The 27,963-nt window shown below is 50.8% G+C and overlaps 12 protein-coding genes and 1 non-coding gene across 13 annotated transcripts; 6 read left to right on the top strand and 7 right to left on the bottom strand.

Annotated features, from left to right (window-relative positions):
• Positions 1–14: 14 nt before the first annotated feature.
• ASPZODRAFT_61560 (hypothetical protein) lies at positions 15–1,483 on the top strand (the record flags this gene model as incomplete). Its single annotated transcript, XM_022728995.1, has 5 exons — positions 15–89; positions 141–159; positions 214–502; positions 567–843; positions 905–1,483. 5 exons carry the CDS (start codon positions 15–17, stop codon positions 1,481–1,483), a joined length of 1,239 nt encoding a protein of 412 aa, XP_022583210.1.
• Positions 1,233–3,253, bottom strand: ASPZODRAFT_1658842 (hypothetical protein). Its single transcript, XM_022726730.1, has 3 exons — positions 3,054–3,253; positions 2,791–2,999; positions 1,233–2,719 (listed from the first exon to the last, which is right to left on the bottom strand). Exons 2-3 carry the CDS (start codon positions 2,975–2,977, stop codon positions 1,572–1,574), a joined length of 1,335 nt encoding a protein of 444 aa, XP_022583209.1. The 5' UTR covers positions 2,978–2,999; positions 3,054–3,253; the 3' UTR covers positions 1,233–1,571.
• Positions 3,254–3,431: 178 nt separating this feature from the next.
• ASPZODRAFT_130809 (hypothetical protein) lies at positions 3,432–4,996 on the bottom strand. The gene is made up of 5 exons (XM_022722600.1): positions 4,830–4,996; positions 4,707–4,774; positions 4,629–4,638; positions 4,487–4,573; positions 3,432–4,417 (listed from the first exon to the last, which is right to left on the bottom strand). The coding sequence occupies exons 1-5, from the start codon at positions 4,843–4,845 to the stop codon at positions 3,477–3,479; spliced, it is 1,122 nt and encodes a 373-aa protein (XP_022583208.1). The 5' UTR covers positions 4,846–4,996; the 3' UTR covers positions 3,432–3,476.
• A 315-nt stretch (positions 4,997–5,311) lies between these two features.
• Positions 5,312–6,488, bottom strand: ASPZODRAFT_93664 (hypothetical protein; the record flags this gene model as incomplete). The annotated part of the gene is made up of 5 exons (XM_022730469.1): positions 6,152–6,488; positions 5,919–6,097; positions 5,810–5,852; positions 5,524–5,750; positions 5,312–5,449 (listed from the first exon to the last, which is right to left on the bottom strand). Exons 1-5 carry the CDS (start codon positions 6,156–6,158, stop codon positions 5,312–5,314), a joined length of 594 nt encoding a protein of 197 aa, XP_022583207.1. The 5' UTR covers positions 6,159–6,488.
• A 40-nt stretch (positions 6,489–6,528) lies between these two features.
• On the top strand, positions 6,529–9,081 carry ASPZODRAFT_130808 (hypothetical protein). Its single transcript, XM_022722599.1, has 3 exons — positions 6,529–7,072; positions 7,151–8,688; positions 8,766–9,081. Exons 1-3 carry the CDS (start codon positions 6,818–6,820, stop codon positions 8,824–8,826), a joined length of 1,854 nt encoding a protein of 617 aa, XP_022583206.1. The 5' UTR covers positions 6,529–6,817; the 3' UTR covers positions 8,827–9,081.
• Positions 9,082–12,788: 3,707 nt separating this feature from the next.
• On the top strand, positions 12,789–13,953 carry ASPZODRAFT_130807 (hypothetical protein). The gene is made up of 3 exons (XM_022722598.1): positions 12,789–12,924; positions 13,018–13,424; positions 13,487–13,953. The coding sequence occupies exons 1-3, from the start codon at positions 12,922–12,924 to the stop codon at positions 13,719–13,721; spliced, it is 645 nt and encodes a 214-aa protein (XP_022583205.1). The 5' UTR covers positions 12,789–12,921; the 3' UTR covers positions 13,722–13,953.
• ASPZODRAFT_165528 (hypothetical protein) lies at positions 13,916–14,646 on the bottom strand. The gene is made up of 2 exons (XM_022726716.1): positions 14,595–14,646; positions 13,916–14,544 (listed from the first exon to the last, which is right to left on the bottom strand). Exon 2 carries the CDS (start codon positions 14,535–14,537, stop codon positions 14,001–14,003), a length of 537 nt encoding a protein of 178 aa, XP_022583204.1. The 5' UTR covers positions 14,538–14,544; positions 14,595–14,646; the 3' UTR covers positions 13,916–14,000.
• Positions 14,647–15,476: 830 nt separating this feature from the next.
• On the bottom strand, positions 15,477–17,479 carry ASPZODRAFT_140961 (hypothetical protein; the record flags this gene model as incomplete). The annotated part of the gene is made up of 6 exons (XM_022724707.1): positions 15,477–15,833; positions 15,907–16,233; positions 16,287–16,369; positions 16,429–16,820; positions 16,870–17,044; positions 17,083–17,479. 6 exons carry the CDS (start codon positions 17,477–17,479, stop codon positions 15,477–15,479), a joined length of 1,731 nt encoding a protein of 576 aa, XP_022583203.1.
• A 2,276-nt stretch (positions 17,480–19,755) lies between these two features.
• On the top strand, positions 19,756–21,735 carry ASPZODRAFT_130802 (hypothetical protein). The gene is made up of 4 exons (XM_022722597.1): positions 19,756–20,017; positions 20,139–20,218; positions 20,287–20,769; positions 20,844–21,735. The coding sequence occupies exons 1-4, from the start codon at positions 19,873–19,875 to the stop codon at positions 21,681–21,683; spliced, it is 1,548 nt and encodes a 515-aa protein (XP_022583202.1). The 5' UTR covers positions 19,756–19,872; the 3' UTR covers positions 21,684–21,735.
• Positions 21,736–22,044: 309 nt separating this feature from the next.
• On the top strand, positions 22,045–22,115 carry ASPZODRAFT_t62. Its single transcript has one exon. It is a non-coding gene; the product is annotated as a tRNA-Gly (tRNA).
• A 52-nt stretch (positions 22,116–22,167) lies between these two features.
• Positions 22,168–23,306, bottom strand: ASPZODRAFT_165524 (hypothetical protein). Its single transcript, XM_022726715.1, has 3 exons — positions 23,202–23,306; positions 22,755–23,136; positions 22,168–22,698 (listed from the first exon to the last, which is right to left on the bottom strand). The coding sequence occupies exons 2-3, from the start codon at positions 22,958–22,960 to the stop codon at positions 22,212–22,214; spliced, it is 693 nt and encodes a 230-aa protein (XP_022583201.1). The 5' UTR covers positions 22,961–23,136; positions 23,202–23,306; the 3' UTR covers positions 22,168–22,211.
• On the bottom strand, positions 23,225–26,074 carry ASPZODRAFT_1657291 (hypothetical protein). The gene is made up of 10 exons (XM_022726725.1): positions 25,729–26,074; positions 25,628–25,672; positions 25,473–25,551; positions 25,084–25,403; positions 25,013–25,031; positions 24,952–24,961; positions 24,719–24,899; positions 24,374–24,663; positions 23,641–24,317; positions 23,225–23,585 (listed from the first exon to the last, which is right to left on the bottom strand). Exons 1-10 carry the CDS (start codon positions 25,756–25,758, stop codon positions 23,425–23,427), a joined length of 1,812 nt encoding a protein of 603 aa, XP_022583200.1. The 5' UTR covers positions 25,759–26,074; the 3' UTR covers positions 23,225–23,424.
• ASPZODRAFT_130800 (hypothetical protein) lies at positions 25,765–27,896 on the top strand. Its single transcript, XM_022722596.1, has 2 exons — positions 25,765–26,299; positions 26,364–27,896. Exons 1-2 carry the CDS (start codon positions 26,085–26,087, stop codon positions 27,841–27,843), a joined length of 1,695 nt encoding a protein of 564 aa, XP_022583199.1. The 5' UTR covers positions 25,765–26,084; the 3' UTR covers positions 27,844–27,896.
• Positions 27,897–27,963: the final 67 nt, after the last annotated feature.

Here is a 27,963-nt window from a genome sequence, read left to right as displayed (position 1 = left end):
ATCAACATTCCAATATGGGCGTCAGGGAAATCCGCACTGCACTCAAAGTTGACCTGGACAAGCCTGCCTGGGAGCAAACCGGGTTGCATGTAAGTGATTGGTCTATTCTATGGTTACTATCAAATGCTGACTCGTTACAGAACAGATGGCATCCAGACGGTACGAAGGACACTCTTGATTTGATGTACTTTCCATCTCATTTCTAATGGACAGTCCCTGCGTGCGGCAAAATCGCCAATAACGAAGTCGTCAAGATCGAATGTTTGGACTGGACGGGCGGACAGATCAAGAACAACGATTCAGCCGATGACGTACGCGACGTTGACCTCACGCAGATCCATTATTTGTCTGGTCCTTTTGAGATCGAGAGCGCCGAACCGGGTGATGTGCTCCTAGTTGAGATCCAAGACGTTCAGCCTTTCCAGGACCAGCCCTGGGGGTTCACCGGGGTGTTTGCCAAGGAGAACGGGGGAGGATTTCTAGACGAGATTTATCCGGAAGCGTATGAGTGACATTTTCCCTGTGATTGAGCTATTCTGGCAGTCTTTTCTGATAAGCCTTTTAAGAGCCAAAGCCATCTGGGACTTTGAGGGCATCTTCTGCTCTTCCCGCCACATCCCGCATGTACGCTTCCCCGGCCTCATCCACCCGGGAATTCTTGGATGCGCGCCCTCTGCCGAGATCCTTGCCGAGTGGAATCGTCGCGAAGGCGAGCTGATCGCAGCGAACACGGTTCCCGGCCGCGACGTGGCTAAACCGCCTGAGCCCAAGAATGCCCACGCAGGGAGTGCCGGGGAGGAGATCAAGCAAAAGGTTGCCAGAGAGGGAGCAAGAACCATTCCGGTACGCCTACAGGGAAAAAAAAAGCAAGTGAAAAAATTGCATATGCGCTAATTATTCCCAGGGCCGCCCCGAGCACGGCGGAAACTGCGACATCAAGAACCTCTCGCGTGGCTCCAAGGTATACCTCCCCGTGCACGTTCCTGGAGCCAAGTTCTCCGTCGGGGACCTGCACTTCTCACAGGGGGATGGAGAGATCTCGTTCTGCGGTGCTATTGAGATGGCAGGCGTGATCACGCTCAAGTTCACAGTGATGAAAGCCGGCATGGCTACACTGGGCATGAAGTCACCCATCTTCCACCCGGGCCCTGTCGAGCCACATTTCGGGCCCGGCCGCTACCTGACCTTTGAGGGATTCTCTGTCGACGAGAAGGGTAAGCAGCATTATCTGGATGCGACGGTCGCGTACCGTCAGACCTGTCTGCGTGTCATCGAGTATCTTCGCCGCTATGGGTACAATGACTACCAGATCTACCTGCTGCTCAGCTGCGCACCTGTCCAGGGCCACATCGCGGGCCTGGTAGATATCCCGAATGCGTGCACGACGCTGGGTGTCCCCATGGACATCTTTGATTTCGATATCAGGCCCGAGGCTGCGGTGGTGAAGCACGATATGGGCGCTTGTGCCTTTTCTAGTAGGTAGACACGCTAGGATAACGACGGTCTCTTGTCGAGATATCTCCAGTAGTTATAATGGACATGTACTTTGAAAAAAAAAAGAATTCACTTAATTATTCTGGTAATGCCTTCTCCCTAATTTTGGTCCACCCGTCTTCACCCACCTCCTGGAAATCCATGATTTTATTCGGTCCCCCAAACCGATGCTGGGTTGAGTCCCAGTCGCGGTGAACAGCAGTCTCAGGCCGCCAGCGGACAACATGCTTCAGCTCGCTTTGGAGCTTCCCCTCTAGTGCGTCGGCGATGAAGCCGCCGATACAAGGCATCTGCATTGCTCCGTTCCCAGAGCCTCCAACGGCTACCACCAACGACCGGTATTCGGGGTGTCTGTCGATCAGGAACATGCGGTCTGGCGTATCAGCATCCCAGCAGATCCGGGCAAAGACCAAAGGTCGATCGGCTAGATGGGGCATCGTGTCACGGAGGAAACCCCTCGCTCGGGCTTCTGCCTCCCGTGGGATCTGATGTCTGGCAAACGGCATACTGCGCTTCTGGCCCGGGCGAGTTGGGTCGGGAATCCAGTTACAGTAGCCTGGGTGCTCGTCGCAGATCTTGAGCTGGTGCTTCTCCTCGTCGGGCTCCATGAAGAACCCCTTGGCGATGTTGAACAGCACGGGGAGGTTTCGGTAGAGCTGCACCTCTTCGGGGCTCATCTGGATATGACACAACGTCCAAGCCGTAGGGCGAAGCTGCTTCCTAAAGTCTAGTAGCCGGTCACTGCCTGCGCCTGCGGCCAGAATCGTTTGATCGGCGCGGTGGACGACCCCGTCGGCTGTTCTCGCGCCGATCACATCTCCCTGCTTGTAAACAAGAGAGACGACATCACCCAGAGGGGAGCCGGTGATGAACATAACGCCGAGCCGCTTTGCCTCCTTGAAGGCCGAGACCATCGCTTTCTGGGCATGGATCCAGCCGGCGTTGGATTTATTGAGCCACCCCTTCCACCCTGGGAAGTCGCCCGTTAGCACGCCGTCGGGCATGGTCTTTCGGAAGTCTTCGGCCGTCTCCAGCTTCTCAAAGTCGGCATTGTACGGATCGACCTCGTTCTCTCGAATGTACTCGATCAACTCCCGCGTGTGTCCCGAGTAGATGAAGCCAGTCGCGTGGAAGTACGGCTGAAAGACCGGGTCGGTGGTCCATCCTTTCAACGCCGCCCTCGTACAGGTCGCAAAAGCAATGGTGTGTGGATCAGTCTCTGATTCTTTTTTTTTTCATACTGTCAGCCGATATTCTTTGCATTCTTCGGTCTTTAGAGATGAGCGACCAACAGACCTATCGGCTCCTTATGTTCCATGATCTTATTGACGTCGTTCCCGGCAGCAATAGGTGAGGGAATATCATGAGAGTCAAGCACTGTGACGTGCTTGTATCCTCGACGAGCAAGATGCAGGGCTGTTGAACAGGCCCATGTCCCCCCTCCGACAATGAGGATGGAACACTCGTGGCTGAGGCCGGACATGACGGCGTGAGTACGAGCTTGGCTGCCAGGAAACAAAGTCAATTCGAGATAAGACCGGAAAGGATAGATGGCTAACCTATCACTATTTATTTCCCAGACAGACCAGCTATCTGATAGCTGGCGCGGTGAGAAGAGAAGAGAAGGAAGGTCCAGGCGAAAGGCGATTTGGCGTCTCAGGCGATCTAATCAGCAAAGGTCTACAGGTTGTGGTTATCGGTTAGTTCAAAGATATAGCCGATATTTCAGATGAATGGTGCTATCATCTTGGTTTGCGTATTTGATTTCTAGCAGAGAAGTATATGGAGTATCCAATGAGTACATATAGTGAAGTTGATGGTTTTTTATTCCGTGGTTCATATTCATGCACTCGTTCAAGTAGTAGGTAAGAGATAGGTAAATAAAACAATGCGCCGGGGGCTCCATGCTAGAAGATGCCAGAGGCCATGAAGGAGGAGAGTATGATTTGGTATGCTCAGCCTGAATCGGTCAAACTGCTAATTTAGGAGAAGAAGCGGCGGGCAGCAGCCTTTTCCCTGGCTTCGCCGTCCTTAATGGCCTTCTTGACCTTGGCAATCTCGTTGATAATGCCGGCATCGGCAGGGGCAAGCTTGGAAGCCTCACCGAGGTCCTTGAGCGCCTCGTCCTCCTCCTTCAGGTTCTCGAAGGCAACGGCACGACGGTAGAGGGCCTTGGCCCGGTCGGCATCTTTGGCGTTGGCTCCGTTGGCGACTTCCAGCGCATAGGTCGCCCAGGTGCGAGCGTTCTGGAACTGGCCGAGTTTGTTGGCGAGCAACGAGGAGTTGGAGTGGAGAGTGAAGCGCAGAGCCTTCATCTGGCCATCCAACTCCTTGGGGTCCTTCTCATCCGGCTCTGTGAACTCGTTCAAATAACGCAGACCCTTCTGGTACTTCTCCAGGCCCAATGGGAGGTTCCCGCTCTTGAACGCGCTGTTTCCAAAGGCCTTGAGCTCGGAGGCGATCTTGTAGCACAGCGGAGCACTGAGATCCTCACCCTGGTGATCCTCGGGAAAATCTTCGAACGGATCACCAGTAGAATCTGCCACCTTCTTGTCGGCCTCGTCATATTCCTTTCCGGTGAGCTCGCCACACTCCACAACAGTCACGTCGGTGTTCGGCTTGTCAGCCTGGGTGGGCATATTCTCAATCTTCCGCACAACGCTCTTGCCGTTTATGACCTCGCCAAATACGACGTGCTTCCCATCCAGATGCGGTGTCGGAACGGTGGTCACGAAGAACTGACTGCCGTTGGTACCGGGGCCGGAGTTGGCCATCGAGAGCAGGAACGGACGGTCATGCTTCAGCTCGAAATTCTCGTCGGGGAACTTTTCGCCATAGATCGACTCTCCGCCGGTTCCGTTGAAAGAGGTGAAGTCGCCACCCTGGATCATGAACTGCTTGATGACACGGTGGAAGATCGAGCCTGTACGCCGCGGGGAGATCATCAGTCAGACCAGGCTCACTACACAATACGACCACATTCACAACATGCCTTTGTAGCTCAATGGCTTTCCCTGCTTGCCAACACCCTTCTCTCCTGTGCAAAGAGCACGGAAATTCTCTGCGGTCTTCGGCACGACTGGATTGTTGTCAGTATCGTCAACCTTGACGCAAGTCAAAAGCGGGGTTCGCACCGTCATTGAACTAGAAGAAAATCGGTCGGTCAGCGTCGGGATCACTCAATCAAAAAGACAGGAAGCACAATAACACACCAATTCAAAGGCGACACGGCCTGCCTTCTGATTGCCAATCTGAATGTCAAAGTAGACGCGGGAACGCTCTGTCCAGGCCTCCGAGTTAGCTATACGACCCCGCACCGTGAGGCTAGTACATACTCTGTGACTCGGCCATGATGATATCGGAATGAACGCGCAGGTGGAAAGATGGAGAGGAATTATGAAGCAAGTAGCAAAATCACAGAATACAGCAAATTTTATGTCTTCAAGTAGTTCACAAAGTGTGATGTACAGAGCAGAGTGGAGAGGGGAGAGAAGGGGAGCCTGCGGGAAAAAAAGAACGTGGGCGGCTGCGGTTCAAGAAGCTTCCATCTCCTCCTGTTTCGGATCAGGCTGTATACCAGGGCAATCTGACCCAACAGGCTTAGGCCTAGAGGAAACACTTGGCCATGTGCTTTCTATATGTTTCGACTTCGGTCTTATTTCAGAGTGTATACAGGTAGACGCCAGCTATTAAGCTTAAGACGGTAAATCGGGTGCCCGCAGTAGTAAAAAGCGCTTGGTTGCTCGTTATTTCATTTCTCACATATTACGACAAAATCTATATATACTGGCACCTCGTTTCGAGGTCGCTCTTCTGTTCATTCTAACAGAGATGCTGGGAATTGGAATTCGATGGTTTTCCTGTTCTCGTCCCCCTTGTCTTCCGCAGATTTGTCCTTTTTATCGCCAAATTTCTTCTCGGACTTGGGAAGTTGCGTATTGATCTCAATGGTTACCTAGATGAAGCTCACAGTTAGCATAGACTCTGACAACAGAGGGGCGGGGTTGCAAGAAAGCTTGAGAGCTATACCGCCGCATCCTCACTGCGGTAATCTACACCCACCGGCCCGTCGTTTTTGAGCTCGACATCCATCATCGCTTGGAACACGCCGTTCTTGATCCGTTCCGGGTTGTATAGCTCGCCCATGCGTCGGTAAAATAGGTCGTAGAGTCGACGCGCGGTCTCGGCGTCGGCAGCGTCACGAAAATCAGGCCTGTTGCCTTTTTTGATTTGACCGTAGAGGGTAAATTGGGAGACTTGCATTGGTATCGTGTCAGAGGCTCTTACCAGAGGAAGAAAACAAGGCCAGACATACCACAAAGGACTTCGCCTTCAATATCCTGGACGTTCTTCTTCCACTGTAAACGAAACGAGCATCAGTCTCCTGCTTCATATACTATCTGGAGACAGGAACAACCACTCACCGTCCCGCCTGCGTCGTCAGCCCATAGTTTGGCTTTGAGAACTTTCGAAACGAGCGATTCTACGTCCTTCTCGGTGTCTTCCTTCCCCACGCCGGCGAGAACCAGTAGGCCCCGGCCTATCGACGAGACAAGGCAGTTGTCGACGGTGACGGACGCGGATTTCACTCTCTGAATAACAACTGACGAGTTGTTAGAACTGAAATCAAATAGGATGATAGGAGAGACTATCCAACCTTTCATCTCTGCGTCTTGGAGTGGGGATTTTTTTTATAAAACTGCTGCACGACAAAATGTCAGCAACAATAAATATATTAAAGAGTATAATTTGTTCAATATTAATAAAGGCCACTATATATAAATTTATAAAGGAAGACTCCTCTGTAAGGAGTGAATTAAGAGGGCACTGCATAGTTACCTCCAGATTAGCAACACACCTCAAAGTGAATAATAAAACTTGCTCGTCATGGTAACACGGCCACCAGTACAGGACTCGACAACACTCGACGTGGAATTCTCGTTCACTGTCGCCTCTTTCTACTGCCCAGTTGCCATGTCCACAGGCTGTCTCCAGTGTAGACGTCAGATCTCCGCTCTCCGACCACTTGTTAGCGCTGTGCGGTGCGGTCTTGGCACGTGCCGTCCCAGCTTCCAACTCCCTCAAACCAAGGGCAGCGCAGGACGAAAGGAAGAAATCGAGATCTGCTCACTCTTTTCCTCGCCACGCAGCACGCGAACGCTCAACGCCTCTCCGCGGTTCGCCTGGCAACCATCCCGCCGTCAACAATTTTTGCTTCGAACGCGCCCTCTGCCGAGTCGCTTTTCCACGCTGGCAGCGGCCCATCGCTATTTTCGCACCTTGACGAGAAAACAAGGGCTCCGTGTGTATGTGAAGCGCCGCCATGACGTCTCGAAAAACACAGCAAGAGATCGAAAAAACCTTCAAAAAGGTCACGGAGGGGATCCAGACCTTTGAGGGCATCTACGAGAAGATCAAGACGACGACAAATCTCGCGCAGCGGGATAAGCTGGAGGATAATCTGAAGCGAGAAATCAAGAAGCTGCAACGCTTTCGAGATCAGATCAAGTCGTGGGCATCAGGCAATGAGGTCAAGGACAAGACGCCGCTGCTGGAGCAGCGCAAAGCAATCGAAACCGTGCGCAATTCAATCCCACCCACCACCCGAAACCCTTGAAGGTATCCTGTCCACGACTAACGCTAACCGGAGCAACAGTGTATGGAGCAGTTCAAGGCGGTCGAGAAGGAGATGAAGACCAAGGCATACTCGAAGGAAGGGCTATCGGCCGCGTCGCGATTAGATCCCAAGGAGAAGGAGAAGGTGGAATCGTGCGACTTCCTGTCCTCATGCGTCGACGAGCTTCAACAAAAGATTGAGGCGATGGAGGCCGAGGAGGAGACGCTACATATGCAGATGAAGAAGAACAAGAAGGACGTGTCCAAGACCAACCGCCTGGCCGATCTTACGCGGATACTGGAACGACATAAGTGGCATGTCACCAAGCTCGAACTGCTACTTCGCTCCGTACAGAATGGCAACATCGACACGAAACAGGTAATGGATGTCAAGGAGAGCATCAAGTACTACGTGGAAGATGGGCATAACGTGGACTACTCAGGAGAGGACGAGACCCTGTACGACGACCTGAACCTGGGTGATGATGCCGAAGTCCAGTTTGGCATGGCCAACGAGAATGACCGGGTCTCCTCGCAAGACACCCAGTCGGTTCAGGAAGAGGAGCCTGAGCCCAAGGCCAAACCTCCCAAGCCGGAAGCGTCAGGGCCTCGAAGACCGTCTACGCAAATGAAGTCGCCCCTGCCCGTCCTAGCGACACTGCACCCGTCGGGCCCGTCAGTGACCGCAACGAGTATGAAACCCGCTCCGTTACCAACCCGTCTACCAGGCGAAACGCTCAAGTACGCATCTGCCGCCGCCGCTGCTGCTGCGAGTGACAAGAACGGCGTGGGCATTGCTCCCCTACCTCCACCGCCGGGCGCAAGCCCTGCGTTCCACCCTGCAGTCCCGTCATCCAAGGCTTCGTCGACCGCGTCGCCTATCGTCCCCACCGTGCAACCGGTATCGAAACCGGCGGCCACGGTCATTGCAGAAGAGGTGGGTCTCCAAGGACGGACCAAGTCACCAGCTCTCAGTCCTAGCGTTCGTGCCGCGAGTACGTCGAGCCCTGTCCCGCCGGCTGCGGCCGTGGACAAGGCTGAGGCTGAGGCTGTACCGACATCACCGAAGGCTGAGCAGCCGCCAACAACAAACGGTGAAGCTTCTGCCAAGGAGGCCGACGAGTCGATATACCATTTACCGCCGGGTCTGCAAGATTTGATCCATTCGTTCGAAGTTACTAAGACCAGGGCCTCATCGACACCTTCGCCATCGGTGCAACGACTTCTCGCCGCATCTCTCACGACGTGCCCTGAGCCGAGCGATGCGGAGAAGCCACGCCACTACAAGCCTCAGAATCCTTACAACACTCCTCTCTACTACCCCCAAGAACCCCTGTCGATATTCGACGACCCACGACTATACGATACCGGGCGCATAGATACCGATACCCTCTTCTATCTGTTCTACTACCGCCAAGGCTCGTATCAGCAATACCTCTCTGCCAAAGCGCTTAAAAACCAAAGTTGGCGGTTCCACAAGCAGTACCAAACATGGTTCCAGCGCCATGAAGAGCCCAAGACGATCACCGAGGAATTCGAACAAGGCACCTACCGCTTTTTTGACTACGAGAGCACATGGTAAGTCTCTTTTCATTTCACTTTTTTTAAACTTTTATCGTTTTTTGGGGGGGGTCTGTTTTTCTAATACATTGTAGGATGAACCGACGCAAGGCGGATTTCAAGTTTATCTACAAGTATCTTGAAGATGAATTATAATACAATCCTGACGGCTGTTTGTTCTCCAATGCTCTCCGTCCGACATTCTGGTTCGTCTTGGGGATCGGTATGGAATGGTCCTGGTGGCGCAACAGATTCTTCGTCCTTGTCTTGCACATACATTCTAGTCTCTCGACTTGGCTGGGCTCTACGGCGTCATGAAACTTACTGGGAGGACAAATCCGCTGGCTTTGTAGTCACACTTCTGGGTTTGTTTGCAATTTTTTTTTTCAACTTTTTTTTCTCTTTTTCTTTGTCTTCTCATCACCATCATCATTGTGGGGTTATTGTTTGGGAAATGCGTGATAGGATGTATCCGCGGGACATAACTATGAGGAGTTCTGTGGGTATACTTTTTTTACGCTGTCTGGCTTCATTTCTCGCATGGTGGTTGATGGGTTCAATCTAAAGCTGTCTGTTAGATTAACACAGACTTGAAGAATCAAAGACAAAGCTATCTTGTCGTCTGTCATGGCTGTAGCTCTCTCTCTCTTTCGACATATACCTCCAGGCTACCTAGGTATGTAGCTACCTGGTATGTACCCTTGGTAGGTAGGTAGTATGTAGTATATTTACGACAAGGCTGGGCCCCTCAGGTGACTTCCGAAACGGGACAGAAGCTTTCAGAAAATCCTCCTCCTCTCTGCCACGCGGAGAATACAATGCAATCCAATTCCCAGACGCCAGAATGGGCTGTCACGGTTTCCCCTGCATGGCAGCGTCATGGCTATTGAAGCCCAAAAGTAACTGCAGCTACTACCTCCACCATGATGGCGCGTATCAGGCCTAGCTAACTGATAGCTACAGAGTCCAGACAGGCCGAAATTTCTGCACTTCGCAAGCTGCTTGTCCCTCGAACCCCCAGGCTTCAGATATCCAGGAGTTCAGAGTTCAGGCCTCCATTCCTTCGTGAACATGCTTGCTTTTTTTACTCCATACCCCTGCATCGTTAGGTCTACGGAGGAGAAAATGCGGAGACGCACCTGCGGTTGAACGATCAGCAGGGGACACGATCCTCTGCGTACGGAGTATTGAGTTCGCGCTTCCTGACGGGATAGGGGATCACATCTACTGGTTGTCTGTTGAAAATCGATCGCCATGAGCTAGCCGAGCGAGAAAGAGACGGGGGAGTCTTTCTCATCGTTCTAAGCTCGCAGCGATGGCTCGTCGAGGAGGGGGAAAGACAAAGCACAATACCAGGTATAAGGGGCGCGCCTGACCAATATTATGTCGCGACAGACAAACTTTCTCGAAAGAGTAAATCGAAAGAAGCAGATCAGAGGCTTCCAACCTTCTAGTGCTGCGCCTACATCGCCTACCTAGTATATTCTCCGACCGAGGGCTGAGACGTGGACTTCCCAGCTCTCCACTAGCACCAGACTATTGCTAAGACAACTAGCCCGTGGCAGACACACTATAGTGACTATACTCCATAGTCCGTACGTTGCGGTATCATATTGGATGGCTGAGTCTTGGGTGGCAAATATCCTTGTTCCCTGTTCTTTTCTAGAAACAGTCCGTCTTCCATACGCTAATGCAGGAAATCCATCATCCGGTACTTTCTATCTAGTCGGGGGGCGCAGCAACAACAAGTCAACCAAGCCGCTCGCTTGAAACTCGACGCAACACCCTCGTTAAACAAACACAGATGCAATTGGTGGCGATGCATGCGGGCATCATGGGAAGAACGGGGCCACTCAAAGCCTCCATGGGAGACCTCCAAACATCAGATACGGTATAGTCAACTCAACTTCACCTCGAAATACACGTCAATCAACCCGCCATACTCCGTTTACCTTACTAGTCTTACAGGGATTCAAAGACAATATCCACCAGAGCGGGGATGATCTATCTTAGGGCCACTAGCCAGCGGTTAGCGACTAATTGCTGGTCGGATGCCCATCTGTACTTACTACTAGTACTGAGTACGGAGTAACTACGAAGTATTCCGGAATCCGGAGTACTCCGTACAAGCGATCAAGTCATTCCAGAGATCATCTCAATGACGTCGTGACCTTTTTCGCAGATCTAGTCAAATTGAATTACAGTGGAAGGTGTAAAAGTAAGCATCCTCAGTTCCTTCAGCACAATTCTTTCAAGTGTGTATGGAGCAACAGAAGGGCTTTTTGGGCGACCTGGTAAGGTTTAATGCAAGCTAACATGGCTGATAGTAAACTAGCAGTTAGCAACAGCATGCTACTCCGTACTCCGTACCTGCGCCAATGTTGTTTCATGGCCGAAATACTAGGTACGCTCTGTATACGCCATCACATGCGGTTTGCCAATCAAAATACCAGCTACAGGGATAATCAGAAAGCGCAAAAACTGCAGCTGAGGACTAAGTCATCCACAACTTCACTATCATTCGACCAACTGGCAACGACTCGACTCGGTTGCCCGATTATCTTGGTTGCTGTGGGGTTGACCACCGTCCGCCTCACTACAGAGCAATATGTACTACATACTGTCGGCACTGCCTGCTCGATGACGGGCTGGTCCAAGAACAGCAGCACACACCTTACTACATATGTAGTAGATTCTTAGCCCTCGCCCTTGATGAGGGATTTAGAGCCAGTGTGCAGGTGCAGTAATAACCTGTCAGTGTGTGCGCCTTGTTACTGGGGGACTACTAGGTATTTTTTTCTCAATCTAGGCAGTACTCCATACGGCTTTCCCGCAGGCGTTTTCCGCTAACTACTGACCAGTGACTAGTGGCCAAAAGTGACGGCCGTCGATTGGCGAAGGCCGCTCCACGATCAGCCCCCAGACGAGAGACTGGCCGCTATGACTTGAATCACGCTCGGGTTGGTTGACGCTGGATCTCGAAAGCTTGGCTGACGTGGATCGGGCCTGGGCAGTTGACAAGTCTGTTCTCTATCGGATCAAGCTGCCGGTCAAAGTCGCTCGCAGTCTGTGAGTGAGTCTACCGCTATCCCCTGACCAGGACTGAAGCGACAAAAAATAAGACTTGGGATTCTGGGCCGACTGATTAGCTACCCCGTACAATACAAACAAAGAAAGAAAAAAAATAAAACGGCCTCTAGCCTTTCGCTCACGCCCTCGTCACTGCTATTTTCCATCCTTCTCCCTTTACGGTCGGGCCCGGAACACTATGCAACCACGGGAGTAGCTGGCGCAGGAATGCTTTTTGTTTCACTGCAACAGGACAACAAAGTACGGTTTCTCGATTCTAACTTACTAACAAACTTCCCACCAACCCAGGAGGATGACTATGAGCCGCATCGGTCCAGTCCTGTGTGTGCCAGGGATGTGGGATCGTCGTCAACAGCCTGGTTTACCAATATTATTAGGAGGAATGGGCTTATCAGGCAATAATAAGCCAAGAACAAGCCCCCCCCTTCCCTTCTCCATGGGCCCCGGCCCCCATCACGAGTTCGGAGTTCCTGTCAGGATTCCCCTTCATCTTTACTGGCGTGAAAGGACCGGGATCGCCCAATCACTACGATCCGCAATGCGATCTTCTTCAGCGCTAGAAGGCTGTGCGAATGTTCCATGCAGCGGTCAATCCCACTCCTGACCGGGGTGAAGTAGCCAAGCGGGCAAAGGATCCGCTTCACTTTTCACGAATATACCTCATTGCATCTGCCTACCCTCCCTCGTCCCTGATATCGCCCAATGGTCGTCATCCGGGTGGGCTGTGCGCATTGGTGGACTCGATACGCCTCTTGTCACGCCGTTCAATTCGCGCTTTTTCGGGCCTGGTGATTCGTCCATCGTGCTGTTTGAATCGACCGGCGTGCACTGTGCTCAGGTGATTGCATCGTGTTTGGGGATCACTGGCATTGACCACCCAAGAAGGTCTTGACTAGTAGGTACCTAGCAGGTCTTACGACCCGAGTTTGGATAGTTAGTTACTAGCTAGCAATGCAGTAACTAGTAACTAAATACTAAGTACTCCTTCTTCGAACCACTTCGTCTCCTCAGGCCATTTAAGAAGCTTGCGCACCCATCCGGAATACCCTCAGCCCATACATACGGATGATCTCCCTCTATGTATCCAGCTACATATTATTATTGCTATTATTACTATCATAATTGCCATTATTATTAGGCACCATGTTTTCTTATTCAGCCATGGTAGGTCTCATGATTGTTTGTCACTTTTGCAATTGAAAAAAAAAAAAATAGAGAGAGGAATCAAAAAAAAATTAATGGACATTCTCTGTCTAGGCTTCGAACCCTATCTACTGCCCACCCATGCAGCCATCCTATTCCACCGGCAGTGAAGGCTCTCTGCAGTTCTCATTCAGCTATCCTGACGTTTACGCTTCATCGTTGGGAGAATCCGACATGCCCTCGCCACAGTCATCACCCCATCAGTCCTCGATGCTGGCGCCGTCCAGTCCATTTGATCAGGCCGAGTCTTATTACTTTGACTTAACTACCGCTTCCCTCGGTCTTCCTCCTCAGTCTCCTGCTTCCCTCGAAAGTCAGATGAGTCTACCATACGATACGCAGGCTCGCTGGCCGCAAGGATGGGAGGCAGATCTCCTCCTGCTGCCCTCCTCTTCTTCCCCTTCTTCCGTTTCCTATTTGGCTGAAGCGGCCGATCTACCTCCTGGGCCATCATCATCCAAGTGAGTTCTCAAGCATTACCTTAGTCCGGACGAAGTGCACCTCATCTGACTTGGGATTCTAGGCCGCCAAAACCATACACCTGCACCACCTGCGGCCGGTCGTTCACACGCTCTGCCGACCAGAAACGACACCAGTCAAGTGTGCACTATCCTGTGTATCAAGACTGTCCGATCGAAGATTGTCCGCGCAAAGGGATCAATGGTTTTCCCCGTCGAGACCACCTAATGGAACACATCCGTTCGTTCCACAACATCGACGTTCCCAAACGGGTGGCTTCAAAGAGAGTCACCAAATGAACCCACCTAGCTTACATTCCCTTTTTTTCTTCTCCTTTTCTTCCCAAGACCTCTTTCAGCTGTCTTTCTTCTTTTAACTCGTTGAGACGACTATAGATGGGGATCCGGCGTTGGGTTGACTGACATACTTTTTTTTTTTTCCCTTCTTTCTTTCTTTTGTCTTGAAGGAGAATTCTGGCTATGATGTTATGAATCGTGGGTTCCAGCCCCATGTATAGATTAGATGATGAGAACCGACTTATTATCAAATTATATCCAAACAACTAATTCAAAAGGAAGTCAATGAGCAGTAGTAATCTCGAACTCAGAAAAACACTCCCCCAACGCCTTCCCCCCAGGATCAAACCGCACCCCTTCCTCCTCGAGGAGGCTTCTCTTCTGCCTCTCCCGCTTCGATTCAGGGATGATACTCTTCTTCGACTTCCCGTCAGCGGATTCTTTACTCCCTCGCCGCCACTCCCCCTTGTACCCGCCCAGCGTCCGATCCGCGGCCAACACCCGATGACACGGCACCTCAGGCGCAAACGGGTTCGTGCGCATCGCGTTCCCGACCGCCCGGGCGCTCGAGTCCAGATACGTCGCTAGAGCGGAGTACGTGGTCCATCGGCCTGGTGGGATGGAGAGCAGAGCGCGGTACACTCTGCGCCGGTACGGTGTTAGGCTTGGGTGCTGGGAGATGCGGCGGAGGTATTTCAGCTTCAGATTTAATGTGGTAGACGTGTCTACTGCCCCTTTTGTAATTGGTTTGGGAGCAGGGGTACCACTGGTGGCAGCTGTTGTAGGTTGAATCATGGTGGTGGTGGTTGGTGAGGTCATGTTAAGACTTAATCTGTTAGTAGTATGTCCATGTATAGTATCTAGATTCTATCTTACATGTATATCTTTTTTTTGAGCAAACTCTTCGTTAAGTAGGTACTTGTAGAAGGATGAAGGTGAATGAAGTTGAAGTTGGAATTGAATGAGGATGAGTCGTGATAAATATATGCCTGAGGCAGAATGCTCTCAAAGTGACCAATCATGTCGATCTCCTACGCCTTGGTACATGCTAGGATGCTGGAGTATGATCCAGCGGCCTCTGCCATGTTGCTCCTGAATACAGTGCAGTATCCTTGTCTGATTTCGCGGCTCGACCACCAGCCACGAACAAACACCGTTGACAGGGGCGTCCAGACGGGCGAGATTCAAACTGACTTTTGGAAGCCTCCTTGCCCGCATGGACTCTAGGGCTCTACGGAAGGAAATATCTATTCATGGCGATTGGGAAGAAGGTAGATTCTGGATCTACAAACTGACTTCAACAATGACAGCACAGGGAGGCATCGCTGAGAGAAGGGAATTAACGATATCCCTTGATTCCCGTCCTTATAGCCATCTCCCCTGAATTTTTTCAGCAAGCTCTCCTTAATCCAGCTGTTGAAAACACAGTGAGATCGATCTAAGTGATATAGCACTGCTTACTAGCCCTAACTGTCACACTGATTGAACCAGACTTTGGAAATGATTAACCAACTTGCTTCTTCATAAGGATGACTGGTACCTAAAATTGGCTCTGTATTAGATGATCATTAGATTCCAGTATCTTGCAGTCAAAATGAGACCGTGTAAAGCTTTGCCAAAGACAAACTAATCAGTTATCTATAGATAGCTGAGCAATATCTAGCCAGGTTTATCGTTTATCATCGTCAACATCGTAATTGTTTCATAAAACATGTCTTCATGAATCATGCCGTACCAGCAAATTTGTCAATCTATGGCTCACGAGCGATCAACATGCTCCGCGCCGGTGGCCTCATCATCGTTCTTCGCCTGGTTTGCCGATACTGCAACTTCCGTAGCCAACGACTTCCCGATCTCTGGATCCACGGCACTGTTCTTCCGACTCGATGATTGCACCAGGCCGGGATTCTCGGCCTTGAGGCGGGCAAAGGTCCGTTCAGCATCCCACACCCAGGGTGTATTGGCGGCGAAGAGCAGATCCATGTCTTCGAGCGTGCGCTGGTTACTCTCGGGATAAAATGCCCATACCATGGGGAGAGTGATGACGTTGCTGATCCCAAAAATGTACAAAGTCTTCTCTCCAATCGCATCGAACATGACAGGACATAGAAGAGTCTGACAGTCAGTTTTTCTTTTCTTATGTATGATTAAAAAAAGAGAGAAAAAAAAGGGGGGGGGGTCAACTCACCAACCATCCATTTCCGATGCTCCAACCTACCACCCCCCAGGCGTTTCCACGGGCTCGAACGGCCAAGGGGAAAATCTCGGCGGGATACAACCAAGGGACCGTCAACCAGGTAGCGCCGAAGGTTGAAGTAAAGATGAAAATCATGGACGCCGCAGCGGCGCCGTAAGAGGCGGCGTGGCTGGTGTCTCCAGCGTCGTTAGCGTTGATAGCGAGACGCGAGAAACCACCGGCAAGGAACATGGCGATCCCTTGAACTATAGAGCCCCAGTATAGAGTCCATCGACGGCCGATCCGGTCTAGAGTGAAGACGCAGATAAGAGTAGCAAACTAGATGGGATCAGAATATTGCACAACAGTGGTCCAGAAACGCAGTTAGTTACCATGTAGAAGACGTTGTTTAGTCCGCTGATCCACTGACTCTTCATCGAGTTGAAACCTGCGATGCTGAAAATCGTTGGAGCGTCTAGATTGGTGTTAACTCAACCAGGTTCCCCGAATCACAGATGAATATGATCGACTTACAAACAGTGACACCAGCGATACCAACCCATTCTTGCAAGATCTGCAGCCATATCACAAGCTGTACACGGCGTCCGAGATGGAGGTCCCCGGATTTGTACCCAAAAAGCATGGACAGATACGAGTTGCTGTGCGACATGGTCTTCTCCAGTTCTGCAATGTTGAGAATGTCGTGGAACTCAGCGTCTGCCCGTATACGGTCGTTCCCTTCGTTTCCACGCAGACGGCCCAAGATGTACCGTGCTTCGTCCTCTCGACCGACTTTGACAAGCCATCGAGGAGATTCCGGGAAAAACCAGACAGCCCCGAACAAAATCAACAGGAAAATGATTTGAAAGGCGATAGGGAACCTCCAGCGGATGGGGGAAGCACCACCATCGATGAAGGAGAGACCACTTTTTTCGTTAGCTATATAGACATTGCTGGGCAATGAATTGCACGTACAATTCGAGCCAGTAAGCTAGAACGACACCAAAAATATTGAGGGTAAATTCAATGGCGATGAATTGTCCTCGCGAGGTATGCTCGGCAGTCTCAGTCGCCCACACGGGGACAATCGCATTCAAAATACCGGTACCAATGCCATTGATAAAACGTGCTGTCTCAGTCAGACCTGATCCTAGTTTTTCTGTCCTAACAGCCGATTGAGGGTCCTACCGCAGATCATCCAGTCGTGGTTCTGGGCAGAGCATTGCAGCGAGGCCCCCAGAATAGCCCATGCCGCGCCTACGGCAATAGATTTGACTCTTCCAATGCGATCACCAATCCAGCCACCCAGCAGGGCCCCGCACAGCGTGCCTAGATAATAAACCGAGACTATACCGCCCTGCAACAGACTGTTGGTCACGACGGCGGTGGGCCATCCATCCACCATCTCAGTGTAGCCAAATCCCATGAGATCAATGTAGTCCTTGGCATTATTGACCCCAGACATCATGCCTTGGTCATATCCAAAAAACAAAATAGAAAGGGCAGCGACACAGTTGACTGCGCCGAGAAGGTAGCCCTTCTCTAGCTTGTGGACGATATTCCATGCAGGAATCTTGTCGCTCATCCTGGCAACCCAAAACTGCGGACACAAAAAAACACGGAGAAAAAATGCGCCAGTCACAAGAAGACAGGCTTCTAGACTCGCGACTCGCGGGGTCCTATGAGGTACTTATATATATATGTGTGTAGCTCTGCAAGCGGTAGGCGCTTAACACCCCCCCCGATAGCCTAATCCGGTCTCCCGCCCAGCGATCCAGAGCCGTGGGGGTTGTACACGCAAGACCAGGGTCACTCGGGTCTTCCAGCCATTGAAATTTGAGAACAAAGATCGGCATAGGAACAAGGAATCAACAATCACCGGAACGATCGAATATGGTTACATCCCGGTGGGAGGAGGCGGAAAACACAGCAGTTGAGACCCTGTCCTGCTCCACTTATCACGACTCCAGACGCCCTTCCTCCCCCGATTTTCCGGGCAAACTCCGACTCGGCGATCTGAGCGAAAAGCCAAGAGTCAAGGATACCATGTCGTTCAGGCAGATGCCAGTTTATGGGTGCTCGATAATGCCGTTTTCTACCCCAGAGTCAGCCCATCCTGTTGTCTATTTGTGTACTCCGATCGTGGGGGTGGAGACCGACGCAGTAGGAGGGAGCAGACAAAGATATCACCCTGGTAGATTATCGGTTATCGAAGTACAGAGGAGGAACCAGGAAGAATAATTTGCTGCCAACTGATCGGAAAAGAGACGGATCGTTTCCGAGGAAATCAAGGCGCAGATCCTTTGTGATGACGGCAGAGAAGAAGAGGAGGTTTCACTGGGCGGGGAGTTGCCTGAGAAAGGAAGGTCAGGCAGCTGACCTCAAGATCCCAACCAACTTCCTTTTACTCTTACACTCACTCTGATATTTCAGATAGCAACAACGAAAACACTATACCACCACGGTTTCTTTGCTGTAATGGCAGCTTTCGGAGCCATTCAATGATCTACAATAGCGGCTATACAGCTTCATTACGAGCACTACAGTGCTCAGGCAATCAAATGGCCTCGATAGACATCCAATTCGATCTAATGCCATTTGCAATGATGCGATACTATTCCACGCAAGACTGAAATCTAATTAATTGCAGTTCAATATCAAAATACGGGAATAAACCGGGTGAATTGGACGTGGCCGAATAGAATGGTGTTTATGCCCAGATTACCCATGATCCCTTGAATAACTGTTCTTGATGCCTACAAATAATTTCTGTCTGGAAAATCCACTCTCGATCGATTCATGGTCTCTCTTGTCTATCCATGGAAATGCGATCACTTGAATATCCCAGGCATTGCTGAAACCGAGGCTGTATGGCTACAAGACCGGTCGACTCGATGACTACTTGAACACCAGCCACGCAAAATCTATCGGATTTGATTTGAGTCTGTTACGCTGGAGATCGATATCAGAATGGCTATGGACCAATTCATGGCTGCTGAGACTGCAGGAGAAGTTTCATCACCTAAGATTTGCCCTCACAGCGAGGATGGTTCTCCTTCGACCAACAATACATCATCTACAGCTGCAAGCTACATAGGAATGGCTTAATTCCAATGCGAAAACGTAGAGAGAATGAACCCACTAGGTCTGTTCCTAGTCACTGAGGAAGGCGAGATATAATATCGGTGTCTATAAAAATATAACATCAACAGAAACCAGATATTTATATAGCCATATATAGTCTTCTTAACAACAGACCTACCACATTTTAAACACCTTACTTTCAAGCTGCAAATAGAGAAAGATATGCATATCAAACAATGCATCTACTCTATAGATATATTTTAATAATAATCCCTGCAGTCTTGAAGTTTCATACTTGGTCTGATGACGGCATGTTCCTGATGACATAAGCCACAGCCACACCGACCTCCCGGAAAACAGTTCTGATACAGTCATGATCGGTCGGAGGGACGACAGGCCAATACAGAGAGTCTCTCCCAAGATAGCTACAATATCATTCAGAATTATGACGACATATAGATTAGCAGTTATACTTTTTATCTAACATTGTTTATCCGTAGTAAGGAATCATATAGCGCATTCAAACCACGTAAACCGATCTGACCCGATTCTGGTTGGCCGAGGATAACTGGGCATTTAAATTACCGGATTACAGATTGCCAGCACACCAATACCGGTTCATTACGTACTACATAATGAATTTGTAACCCGCGCCACAATGGCTGAGGCTTTTTTACCGTACCAATACCGTCGTTAGTTACCGGCCCGGACAGCTTTTGCTTTTCCAGGACTTGAGCTGCTCCCAACATCTTCAGCGATAATCCTATCTTCATCCCATAATCCATCCCAATTGCGCTCTCTCTCTCCCCTCCCCGCAGTTTTTGTCGAGGAGGTTCTTGTCGATTTGCCTCTGTCTGATTGTCTATTTCGCTCCTGTCCTATATATCCTCCACCATGTTCTACAGGAGTATGCTGCCGCGAGCGACGCCGCGGTCTGTCCTCCGCCCAGCCGGTGCCCAGTCTGCCCCTTCCACCTTCATTGCTGCCCCGTCCCTGGCTGCTTTCGGCCGCTCAAAACGTGGCTTTGCTTCTGAGGCCGGTATGTTTGCTATCATTATGTTGTCGCGAGACCCTGTCAGAGGCCATCCTGTGCTTCCGGGGCAATGGAGAAAAAACAGGGAAGAGAAAAAAAAAAAAACCTGGCTAACTCTTGGGAATAGAAGAGCACGACCTTGTGATCATTGGTGGTGGTGTCGCTGGATACGTTGCTGCCATCAGAGCCGGTCAGGAAGGTCTGAAGGTACGAGACATACATAAATTGAAATTTGGCCGTGATCGCGCTTTGCTAACCCCTCGGCTGTGACATAGACCGCGTGTATCGAGAAGCGTGGAAAGCTCGGCGGAACCTGCCTCAACGTCGGATGTATCCCCTCGAAGTCTCTCCTCAACAACTCCCACCTCTACCACCAGATTCTCCACGACACGAAAAAGCGCGGTATCGAGGTTGGCGATGTCAAGCTCAACCTGGAGCAGATGATGAACGCCAAGGACACCTCCGTTGACGGTTTGACCAAGGGTATCGAGTTCCTGTTCAAGAAGAACGGTGTCGACTACGTCAAGGGAACCGGTGCTTTCGTCGACCAGAACACTGTCAAGGTCAATCTCAACGATGGCGGCGAGCAGGTCCTGCGTGGAAAGAACATCATCATCGCCACCGGTAGCGAGGCCACCCCCTTCCCCGGCCTGAACATCGATGAGAAGAGAATCATCACCAGCACTGGCGCGCTTTCCCTGAAGGAGGTCCCCAAGAAGATGGTTGTCATTGGTGGTGGTATCATTGGTCTGGAGATGGTATGAGATCACCCCTTTCCTCTTCAATTTTTTTTCCTTGACGAACATAATTCATGTTAATCGATTCTTTTTAGGCTTCCGTCTGGTCTCGCCTCGGCTCTGAGGTTACCGTCGTCGAATTCCTGAGCCAGATCGGTGGCCCGGGTATGGACGCTGAGATCGCCAAGCAGGCCCAGAAGATCCTGTCGAAGCAGGGTATCAAGTTCAAGACCGGAACCAAGGTTACCAAGGGTGATGACAGCGGTGCTACCGTTGCCCTGAGCGTCGAGTCTGCCAAGGGCGGCAAGGAGGAGACCCTGGACGCCGATGTGGTCCTGGTCGCCATCGGCCGCAGACCCTACACTGAGGGTCTTGCCCTGGAGAACATTGGTATCGAGAAGGATGAGCGTGGTCGCCTGGTGATCGACCAGGAGTACCGCACCAAGCTCCCCCACATCCGTGTCATTGGTGACTGCACCTTCGGCCCCATGCTGGCTCACAAGGCCGAGGAGGAGGCCGTCGCCGCCATCGAGTACATCAAGAAGGGCTACGGCCACGTCAACTACGGTGTTATTCCCAGCGTCATGTACACTCACCCTGAGGTTTCCTGGGTTGGCCAGAACGAGGCTGAGGTCAAGGCCTCGGGCGTCAAGTACCGTGTCGGTACTTTCCCCTTCAGCGCCAACTCCCGCGCCAAGACCAACCTCGACACCGAGGGTCTCGTCAAGTTCATTGCTGACGCCGAGACGGACCGCATCCTTGGCGTTCACATCATCGGCGCCAACGCCGGTGAGATGATTGCCGAGGCCGCCCTGGCCCTCGAATACGGCGCCTCCTGCGAGGATGTCGCCCGCACCTGCCACGCCCACCCGACTCTCGCCGAGGCCTTCAAGGAGGCTGCCATGGCCACCTACTCCAAGGCTATCCACTTTTAGACAAGTAGAAGTGCAAGGCGACCACCATATATTCCCATTTCTTTCATCTCGCCGCCCTCATGTATCTTACCTCTAGTCTAGCCCAGCTAGCAAACTACATGTAGCATTTCTTATTCTATGTTCTAATCACCTTTCCTTCCTATGTCTGAACCATTTGTATCAAATATTATGATAAAAGACTAGAATGCAGAGTTTACTCGACCTAATAGTAACGGTATTCCTTGACGTTCCTCCTGTACCTTTCGCCTACTACTCTGTACAGTAGTAGTGTACCCAAGGCTAAAACTGGTAGTAAACTAAAGCTCCACAGTGACAAACACTAGTCAGTCATATAGTACAACTCCGAAACCCCATCAACCAAGCATCATTGGTCTAGTGGTAGAATTCATCGTTGCCATCGATGAGGCCCGTGTTCGATTCACGGATGATGCAATTCTTTTTTTATTTTTTATTCTTTTTATTGTAAACAAAAATAAATCCATATCCCGAAATGATTTACCATTGCTTAGGGAATTAAAGAAAGCTACTCTAAAAGTTCGGATCTCTTGACCGACTCCTTCCTTCTCGTCGAGTACAGGCCATGAAGGAGAGAGGAAGAGGGGGCCCATATGCCTTTCTGGTCTGGTGGTGATGGCATCGTTCTCGGTAGGTTGCATGGAAATGCGAATGCGAATGGGAATGGCCATGAGAGCGAGCGTGTGCATGCGAGTGCGCGCGATAATGGGCATGTGAATTGGAGTGGGAGTTAGACTGACACTGTGAATGGGATGAGAGATTGTGACAGACATGCGCCGTACTCTGGGACTGGGAATGAGAATGAGAATGACATAGTCCCTCTGTACTAGATGGGAGGGTGAAGTGCTTATGGAAATGAAGGTGATTGTGTCTGTGATTCTGCACTTCTGGGGAATGGAATTGGAGCTGGGAATGGGTTTGATGAGCGTGGCATTCCTCCTCGTAGTCGTCATGGACGTTCTGAGGGTGGGCTCGACAACACATCAACGGTTCGTTGTGTCTGGTAGTAAAATCAGCATGGCGGTATTGGGTCCGCACAGTGAACACACTACATACAGATCACTGTATATGTGTTGGGCATCTGTTCTCATTCTATGGCACGCGGGTCGAGAACAGTGTTCGTGAGTCGAGTAGTCGGGTACCCCGAGAGCATGGCCATCATGACCATCCGTACTAAGTGCATTTTCATCTCGATGATGTGTTAGATGCTCCGAGTCAGCGTGGTGGGTGTGATGTCTGTGGGAACAGCGACAAGCCATCATGTTGTCATTGACAAAGAATCCTAAGGGGATTGTTCAAAAGCCTGATAAAAGTAGCCAGTGTAGAATGCAAAGACCCAGAGGCAGGGGAAGTCAACACAGTTATATATATGTTCAACGGGTGGAAAGGCGTCCTTCGGTGCAACCTTGACGCAGTTTGATGGGTTTCGACCAGGTCCCTTCAAGCTTCGTCAGTGGAACATTATGCAAATAGGGTCTTGGACCTGCTATAGCAAACAATCACCTCTCAAGTCATTTTTCGTAGGTACTGCCAGGGTTTGCTTACACAATGGCACGGACTCTGTCGAAGGTCCCCGTCAGTTTGCTACGAAAAGGTCGCCTGATGGAGATAGATCAAAGGAATCAACTCGTCAGAATGGGAAATCCAAGCAGTCTGATTCGAAATGTCGATACTGAAGGCTGATTTTCATTTTATTCACAAATGTCTTTCTTTATCCCTTAAACACTCATGCCGCCGTAAAAACATGGCCGGACGAAGTGGGAAGCTGTTTGCTATAGGTCATCAACGGAGCAAAAGGCAGAACCCATTCATTTAAGACGGTCGAAAAGGCTTTGCAGACTGCGGCGACTGCAAGATCACGCGAGGCACCGCAGCTTTCAATATACACTATGATCTATGGTCAGAAATTGCTAATGTAAAACCCAGAGGAAGCGCAACGTACATTTCACCTTTGGCTCTGTGCCAGAGCCTCTGAGAGTAAACCGAACATCGCCGTCCAGCCACAACGTAAGCATCTGACTGCCCTTATCCACCGGCAGCGCTGGCTTCTTGTCTGCTGTCCCAGAATCGTATCCTTCGGTCATGTCCCGCCAACGCATGATTTTGAAGGAACCCAAGGTCATTTCTGTTCTGTAAGACCCGTTTCGAATACCCTGGAATAGAACGTTCGTCAATTCCGGGCTCGGGGAACGAAAGTAGCTGTTTAATGTTTCGTGGTGGCCGAATTCCTTGAAGAGTTGCTGGAGTTTCGTGTACGGAGTGAGACCCTGCTCCCTCCATCTTGTCTCTGCCGCCAGGAATACCATAGCTGCACTGATTCCATCTTTGTCGTGGCAGATAGAAGGAAACATGTAGCCCAGGGCTTCCTCAAACGCAAAGGGAACAAGATATCCTGATTCTTCAAGAGTACGCGCGATATTGCCCATCCACTTGAAGCCTGTAAGGGTCTCTCGGAACTCGATGCCTTTGGACACTGCCATTCTCTCAAGCATTCCACTGGAGACAGCAGAGTTGAGAACTGCAATAGGAGACTTGCTACCTTGGCTATCGATGGTTTCGAAGATATGGGATCCAAGAAGGGCTCCGACTTGATTACCAGTGAATAGGAACCACGAGCCGCTGGGCCAGCATTAGCGAACCTGGGATTAGTCTGGTAAGTGGTGCTGCTGACTTACTCTACTTTCTCTGCAGCAGCAAAACGATCCGCATCGGGATCGTGTGCGATAATCAAAGTCTTTCCTTCTTGGTCGGCAGTCTGAATTGCAAGGTCCAAGGCTCCATTTTCTTCCGGGTTAGGGAACGCAACAGTGGGGAAATCGGGATCGGGCTTCTCTTGCGCAGGAACAGTCGTGAAAGCGCAGATTCCCTTGGACCGACAGAATGATGGGAAGACTAGACCACCAACACCATGGAGAGGTGTGTAGGCGAAAGGTTTGGGCTGTTTCCAGTCCGTCACAGTGGAACTCTATAGAGGAAGGGAATCAGCCCGGGAAATCTGCATAGAGAGATACGGTACTTACTGCATATTTCCAGACGGCTTCGGTATATTGAGGTAGAGTCTGCTCCAATGCATCATCGTGCAGAATCTCGTTTGATTGCAGGTCATCCCATGCATGAGGCCATGGCGCCAAGTTCTCTTCGATCGACTGGGCTATTTCCACGTCCATGGGCGTGTTGATCTGCGCGCCGTTCTCAAAATAGCTATAACTTTGTCAGTACTCATCAATCTATAATATAGCTCGAGAGATCGAACACTTTGTATCCTGTATGATGTCAGTTAAAAACCAATAAGAGGCATCTATGGATCAATTTACCGTTGTCTTGGGCTGGGTTCTTCAGTCTGTTAGCCTCTGCTCTCTGAGCTTGACCAGACAAATCGACATACATGACTTGCAGTAACCATGATTCCTGCTGCTGCGCGCAGATGAGTTACTCCAAACGCGACTAACGGAGTCGGCGAGGCGCTCTTGTAGTACCAGACAGGGATCTTCTCCGCTATAAAGGCATTGGCAGCGAGACCGGCAAACCGGTCAGAACGATGACGAGCATCATGTCCGATGACCACCCCTCTGGATGCTATCTCTGGATGCTTGTTCCGGAGATACTTGGCTAAGCCCTGTGACGCCTGAATAACGGTGAGCGAATTCATGCAGGCGAACCCTGCTGCCATCCGGCCGCGAAGACCTGCAGTTCCGAATTGAATACCTAGTTCGACCATTAGCTACTTTTTAGCATCCACAGTCCGACGATTCATTCTACTTCGTTGCCACATACGGTTACGTAGTCGCTGCTCCAACTCTTCCACATCGTGAGAGTCTCGAAGTTTCTCGATTTCACTCCGCGTCTCTGGCTCCTTCCCCCATAGTCCATTAGCGAGGTCTACAGCAAGCCCAGTCGAGAAATGAAGCTCGACAATAGCTCATCTATACCTGGTCCCACTCCAGCCATTGCTGGACAAGTGGAGAAATGGCATCCTGCGCGTAGAATTAGCGGATGTTCAGCAGCAGTAGAATCAACAATAAACTCATACCTCTGAACTCGCCATCGCAACCCTTGCCATGTTGGAGTCCGTGTTTTCTTCGCGATAGCTTAGTTGACGAAGTAGTAGGTGGCGTGGTTGGACTCCGGAAGGGATCGACCCGTGGGCAGTTCTTTGGCCGAAATGTTTCCTCCCCGCCTCTGGCCAGATCTTGCAACGGTCCAGGAACAGTGTTCATCGAAGAGCTGCTGGAACTGGATTTCATCTCTCTCTCTTTCTCTCTCTCTGGGTTGAGCTCATTATATAAGATGTGCTATTGAGCTTTTCTTTTTTCATCGTGGTCGATTTCCTGGGGGTTTTTTCTTTTTCGATTTGTTTACTCTGTGACGGCACACCGCAACGTTGCGATGGCAGCTCCTGCAACCAAGACTGCGCCCCCTCGTCGTGGAAAAGAGACTGTGCTTTCGCGGCGCTACATTGAGGGACTCATATCTGATGGAAGGCTGGTACTCATATACGATGGTCGGGTTCTGAAGGTGGACGCTTGGGTGAAGTACCATCCAGGAGGTGATAAGTCCATCCAGCACATGGTGGGAAGGGATGCTACAGATGAGATTACTGCGTAGGTCCATGGCTGAAACATGATTTTGAGGCTGCTATAAGCTCATACGGTATTTCCCTTGCAGGTTGCATTCGAAAGAGGCGCGTCAGCGAATGCTGGCCTTTCAAATCGGTCGAATCGAAGGCCTTTGGTCCAACTTCCTCCCCCCTATCCAAGGAGGAAAATTCCGTCCCTATGATGAGAAAACGTGTGCGATAGAAGAGGAAGAAGACAGCTCGAGCCAGGATAACTCGGCTCCTCCTTCTCCGATCTTTGATGCGATAGATGCGAAACCCGCCCTGCGTCGGAGGAAGTCGAACACGTCGACGAACACATCAGTCTCGACCTCCCCATGCCCTCCGGAAGAATCCGAGTCGAAGCCCTTTTTCTTCCTTGATGCGAGAACCCGCGAGCAAATTGAGCTTGATACCGCCAAATACCCGTCGCTGGACGCAGCCAGCCAAGAGAACATCCGCCAGAAGTACCGGGAGTTGAATAAGCGCATTCGTGAGGAGGGCCTCTACCAATGCAACTACTTTAGCTACTTTATTGAATGTTGTCGATACACGCTTTTTGCTTCCTTGTCATACATCTTCCTCCGAATGGGGTGGTTCTCCGTCTCTGGATTTTTCTTGGGTTGTTTCTGGCACCAACTTGTCTTCAGTGCCCATGATGCTGGTCATATGGGCATCACACACCATTTCCACGTGGACTCAGTGATAGGGATCATCATCGCCGATTACTTGGGCGGGTTAAGTCTGGGATGGTGGAAACGCAACCATAATGTGCATCACATCGTGACGAACGCGCCAGAACACGACCCTGACATCGAACATATGCCGTTCTTCGCTATTTCTCATCGCTTTCTCCACAGCCTTCGCAGCACTTACTACGATCGAATCATGGCCTTTGATGCGGCGGCCCAGTTCATGCTCAAGTACCAGAACTACCTGTATTACCCAATCTTGTTGTTTGGCCGATTCAACCTCTACCGTCTTAGCTGGGAGTACCTTCTCGGTGGACAGGCGCCTAGGAAGGGCCCTGCTTGGTGGCATCGGTGGTTCGAGCTGGGCGGACAGGTTTTCTTCTGGTACTGGTTTGGGTACTGGGTGCTCTACCGCTCTATCCCGACATGGGGCAGCCGGTTCAGTTTCATCATGATCTCGCATATGGTCACCGCGCCGCTCCATCTGCAGATTACGCTCTCCCACTTTGCCATGTCTACAGCTGACCTGGGGATCCACGAGTCCTTCCCGCAGAAGATGCTCCGCACCACCATGGATGTTGACTGCCCGACTTGGCTCGACTTTTTCCACGGTGGTCTGCAGTTCCAGGCCATCCATCACTTATACCCCCGCATCCCGCGGCATAATCTGCGCCGCACGCAGAGGTTGGTGATGGAGTTCTGTCAGGAAACGGGTATTCCATATGCCGTGTTCACCTTCTACGACGGGAACAAGGAGGTCATCGGGCGGCTAGGCGATGTTGCCAAGCAGGTTCGTATCTTGGAAGAGTGTAGGAAGTCATATGCGGAGCAGGGTATCTTTTCAGACCACCATCATTGATCGTGTCAGCAAACACTGTGACATTCTCTTATACAGTAGGTGGATATATAGAGCCCTGTAGTTAACATTATCCTCACTTAATAATGATCCTCTAGCGAATGAATTATCCTGAACGGAATT

Source organism: Penicilliopsis zonata, assembly GCF_001890105.1.
Source record: "Penicilliopsis zonata CBS 506.65 unplaced genomic scaffold ASPZOscaffold_4, whole genome shotgun sequence".
Taxonomy (NCBI): domain Eukaryota; kingdom Fungi; phylum Ascomycota; class Eurotiomycetes; order Eurotiales; family Aspergillaceae; genus Penicilliopsis; species Penicilliopsis zonata.
The sequence above is the reverse complement of the archived record's forward strand: the minus strand, read 5'-3'. Positions and strand labels throughout refer to the sequence as shown.

Bases quoted from the DNA above. Each gene is read 5' to 3' on its own strand.
- ASPZODRAFT_1658842 (XM_022726730.1), bottom strand. From the start codon at position 2,977: ATGTCCGGCCTCAGCCACGAGTGTTCCATCCTCATTGTCGGAGGGGGG. The intron at 2,720-2,790 runs GTCTGTTGGTCG...GAAAAAAAAAAG, and splicing joins GGAACATAAGGAGCCGATAG to AATCAGAGACTGATCCACAC.
- ASPZODRAFT_130809 (XM_022722600.1), bottom strand. The intron at 4,418-4,486 runs GCATGTTGTGAA...CGCGGCGTACAG, and splicing joins AAAGCCATTGAGCTACAAAG to GCTCGATCTTCCACCGTGTC.
- ASPZODRAFT_130808 (XM_022722599.1), top strand. From the start codon at position 6,818: ATGACGTCTCGAAAAACACAGCAAGAGATCGAAAAAACCTTCAAAAAG. The intron at 7,073-7,150 runs GTGCGCAATTCA...CCGGAGCAACAG, and splicing joins AGCGCAAAGCAATCGAAACC to TGTATGGAGCAGTTCAAGGC. The intron at 8,689-8,765 runs GTAAGTCTCTTT...AATACATTGTAG, and splicing joins TTTGACTACGAGAGCACATG to GATGAACCGACGCAAGGCGG.
- ASPZODRAFT_130807 (XM_022722598.1), top strand. The intron at 13,425-13,486 runs GTGAGTTCTCAA...TTGGGATTCTAG, and splicing joins CCTGGGCCATCATCATCCAA to GCCGCCAAAACCATACACCT.
- ASPZODRAFT_165528 (XM_022726716.1), bottom strand. From the start codon at position 14,537: ATGACCTCACCAACCACCACCACCATGATTCAACCTACAACAGCTGCC.
- ASPZODRAFT_130802 (XM_022722597.1), top strand. From the start codon at position 19,873: ATGTTCTACAGGAGTATGCTGCCGCGAGCGACGCCGCGGTCTGTCCTC. The intron at 20,018-20,138 runs GTATGTTTGCTA...TCTTGGGAATAG, and splicing joins TGGCTTTGCTTCTGAGGCCG to AAGAGCACGACCTTGTGATC. The intron at 20,219-20,286 runs GTACGAGACATA...GCTGTGACATAG, and splicing joins CCGGTCAGGAAGGTCTGAAG to ACCGCGTGTATCGAGAAGCG.
- ASPZODRAFT_165524 (XM_022726715.1), bottom strand. From the start codon at position 22,960: ATGATGGCTTGTCGCTGTTCCCACAGACATCACACCCACCACGCTGAC. The intron at 22,699-22,754 runs GTATGTAGTGTG...TTTTACTACCAG, and splicing joins CAACACATATACAGTGATCT to ACACAACGAACCGTTGATGT.
- ASPZODRAFT_1657291 (XM_022726725.1), bottom strand. From the start codon at position 25,758: ATGGCAAGGGTTGCGATGGCGAGTTCAGAG. The intron at 25,552-25,627 runs GTATAGATGAGC...CTATGGGGGAAG, and splicing joins AATGGCTGGAGTGGGACCAG to GAGCCAGAGACGCGGAGTGA. The intron at 24,664-24,718 runs GTAAGTACCGTA...CTTCCTCTATAG, and splicing joins AAGCCGTCTGGAAATATGCA to AGTTCCACTGTGACGGACTG.
- ASPZODRAFT_130800 (XM_022722596.1), top strand. From the start codon at position 26,085: ATGGCAGCTCCTGCAACCAAGACTGCGCCCCCTCGTCGTGGAAAAGAG. The intron at 26,300-26,363 runs GTAGGTCCATGG...TTTCCCTTGCAG, and splicing joins GCTACAGATGAGATTACTGC to GTTGCATTCGAAAGAGGCGC.